The 3,024-nt window shown below is 60.6% G+C and overlaps 1 protein-coding gene across 1 annotated transcript; it reads left to right on the top strand.

Annotated features, from left to right (window-relative positions):
• Position 1: 1 nt before the first annotated feature.
• Positions 2–1,701, top strand: PHF13 (PHD finger protein 13; the record flags this gene model as incomplete). The annotated part of the gene is made up of 3 exons (XM_026051087.1): positions 2–97; positions 473–1,025; positions 1,469–1,701. Coding segments are annotated over 3 exons (876 nt in total), but the record flags the coding sequence as incomplete, so codon positions are not given.
• Positions 1,702–3,024: the final 1,323 nt, after the last annotated feature.

Here is a 3,024-nt window from a genome sequence, read left to right as displayed (position 1 = left end):
CGCGCCCGCCTCCAAGCGGCACCGCACCGTGGAGGACTTCAACAAGTTCTGCACCTTCGTGCTGGCCTACGCGGGGTACATCCCCTACCCGCAGGAGGTAGGAGCGCCCGCGCGCCGTGCCGCCCGCGAACCCCCTGCGCGTCACCGCCCGCCCGGGACCCCCCTGTGCGCTGTCCTTCCATCCTGCGCGCAGCCCTCGCGCCCCGCTCCCTGCCGCAGCCCTCCGGAGCCACGGGGCTGCAGCCCCCGCGCTCCTCCTCTCGCGCCGCCCGCAGCGTTTCCCACGGCTGGAATTGCGGGTCGGGAGCTGCGGCCCCAGGGCGCACGGGAAAGAGCAGCAGCCTCAACCCGCGCTGAGCGCACGGGCAGCCAGCGCGGCGGCTGTGGGCGGGCAGACGGCGGGAGAGGCCGTGTCGCCCCTCCGAGGTGCCGCTAAAACCCTGCTTTTGTCCCGTTCCCTCCCCTTTCCTAGGAGACGCCCCTGCGGAACAGCCCCAGCCCCCCCAACAGCACCGGCGGCACCATTGACAGCGATAGCTGGGACCCCCGGTTCAACGATGTCCCTTCCTCCGTTTCCTTGCCCGCCAAGAACAGAAAGAGCTTCAGCCAGCTCAAGCGAACGAAATCTTACAGCTCCCTGTTCCAGAGAGCAAAACCCGGCAGCTTCCTGCCAGAGCGAAAGCAGATYGACAAGATCAGGAAGAAGAAGAAGCTGAAGAGAAGGGAGACGGAAGCCTCTGTGGAGGAAGATTACGAGGAGAAGCTCTTGGAGCTGGAGGCCGAGGACTCTTTTGTGGAGGCTGCGCTGAGTCCCTCGTCCGAGGGCGATCCTCAGTCCGCTACCGAGCACTGCTCCGCGTGGGACTCGGACACGCCGTCCAGCGTCTCCTACCCCGCCGTGGCGGCCGAGCAGACTGTGGAGATACAGAGCGTGGGTAAAAGAACRGTCATTCGGCAGGGGAAGCAGGTGGTCTTTCGGGATGAGGATGGCACCGGCGATGACGAGGACATTATGGTGGATTCGGGTAGGTGGCCTAGCTGTCAGGAGGAGGGCTGTGATACGTGTAGCCGCACAGCAATGATGGGCTGTCACTAATGCTCTTGCTGCGTCACCCGCAGCACGAGGAGGCTACAGAGGTGCCGCCTCTGGGCACATTCAGTGGCGTGTGGGGCTTTCGGGGCAGGGGTTTGACTCTCGCGCACAGCAAGTGGAAAGCTGTGGCTTCACGGAAGCAGCTCCTTTACTCCTCTCCCTGCATTACCACCTCTTTTGCGTTGCTGAGATTCTCTTCCAGAGCAAGAGCTGGCAGAGACTCTGCTAAGCCCTGGAAAAATCGGTGATGTGCCYGTCTTTGAAATCCAGGTAGCTACTTTAACTCAAAAGGAAAATAATTCACAGTGCAGGTGGAATGCAGGAGGAGGAGACTRGGAGGAAAAGGCCTAACTTGCTGCTTCTCCCTCTCTCCAGATGATGATTCGTGGGACCTCGTCACCTGCTTCTGCATGAAACCCTTCGCCGGGCGGCCGATGATCGAGTGTAACGAGTGCCATACCTGGATCCACCTCTCCTGCGCCAAAATCCGCAAGTCCAATGTCCCGGAGGTCTACATATGCCAGAAGTGTCGGGACTCCAAGTTCGATATCCGCCGTTCCAACCGCTCCCGGACGGGCTCGCGCCGGCGCTTTCTGGACTAGGCGAGGGGGCCGCGCCGTGTGCTGCTCGGGCGGGCCGGGAGCGCGAGGCGCCGGCCGCGCCGGGAGCGCGGGGAGCGCCCGGGCTGCTGCTGCTGCTCAGGCTGAAGGGCTGCCCGCTCCGCCTGCGCCTACAGGGATAAGGTATCACCGAGTTGTCGTGGGCCAGGGCTGCAAGAAGCCTCCTGGTCAAAACTGCTGCTAGATACTGATTAGCTCAAGGACAGACGAAGCGCTCTGGGTTCAGCGGGGTTTTGTCCAGTTAAAACTATGAATTGGATGACGTTTTGGGAATGTATAATACCTTTGCCACGTATTATTTCTCATCCCCTCGGGAAAGAAACCGCAAACCTCCTCTGTGCTAGGAAACTCATCCTCCAAAGAGGGAGGAGGGAGGGAAATCTCTGTGTGAAGAGTCTCGGAAGTAAATGGCCACGTGTTTTAATTTCGGTGTAATATTGTACCTGCCCATTTGTCCGTGTTTACCCATCCTAGATATGCTAGGGCTGCACAGCAGCGAGTGGGACCTCCTGCCTCGTCCTCATAGGCTCTGGGCAGCAGGCGAATGGCTTTCACCGAGTCCTCTGATATGGCATTGTTCAAGCACAAGCAGGACTTCTCCTGCTGCAAAGACTGTGTGTTTAAAAGAAACGGTCCTTTTTCTGCGCAGGCAGCGCTGGGCATTAGAGTCATCCGGATTCTCCCTTGAAGTCTCCTTCTCTAGTGGTTTTTGGGACTTTGTTTTGCATGGACTGGCTCAGATGCGAGTGTGGGTGGTGGTACCAGGGGCTCTATTTCCTAGCCCACCCGTGAGCTCTGAGGTGCTGGTTGAAGGAGGCAAAGACTTTCCCTTCCTCAGCCCAGAAGTCCAGCTTGGGCTGGACGCTACAAACGTGGCAGGTCTAGTTTGGGATCAGGCCATCTCCACAYGAGTACTACAGCCAAGTTTACCTCTGTCATCGCTGCTTATTTTTGAGGCAGGGTTTGCACTCAAAACCCCAAAATCTTCAGTCTGTTGGCTGCAAATCGTGCAGGCTCCAGCAAACACAGGCTGTGCAGCAGCTAGCCAAGCGAAGAGTGACCAAGATCCATCCAGCCTGCAACGGATGAAGGAGCAGAGGCCCCTGCCAGTGCTGCCTCCCTGCCTGGCCCTCCTGGAGCCTCTGCCCAGGGGAAAGCCGCTGAGACACACGCGGGGAGGCGAGGCCGCCGAGGCGCGCTGCTCCTCGCTGAGCAGCTGCGGCCCAGGGCACGTCCCGGGCAGCGCGCGCTGCGGCTCTGCCTCGCCGACGCCGCGTGCTCTGTCCCGCGAGGGGCAGGCGGCGGCTGGCG

Source organism: Nothoprocta perdicaria, unplaced genomic scaffold, assembly GCF_003342845.1.
Source record: "Nothoprocta perdicaria isolate Ctin4 unplaced genomic scaffold, notPer1 scaffold_72, whole genome shotgun sequence".
Taxonomy (NCBI): Eukaryota; Metazoa; Chordata; class Aves; order Tinamiformes; family Tinamidae; genus Nothoprocta; species Nothoprocta perdicaria.
This window is presented reverse-complemented; position numbering and strand designations above follow the sequence as displayed.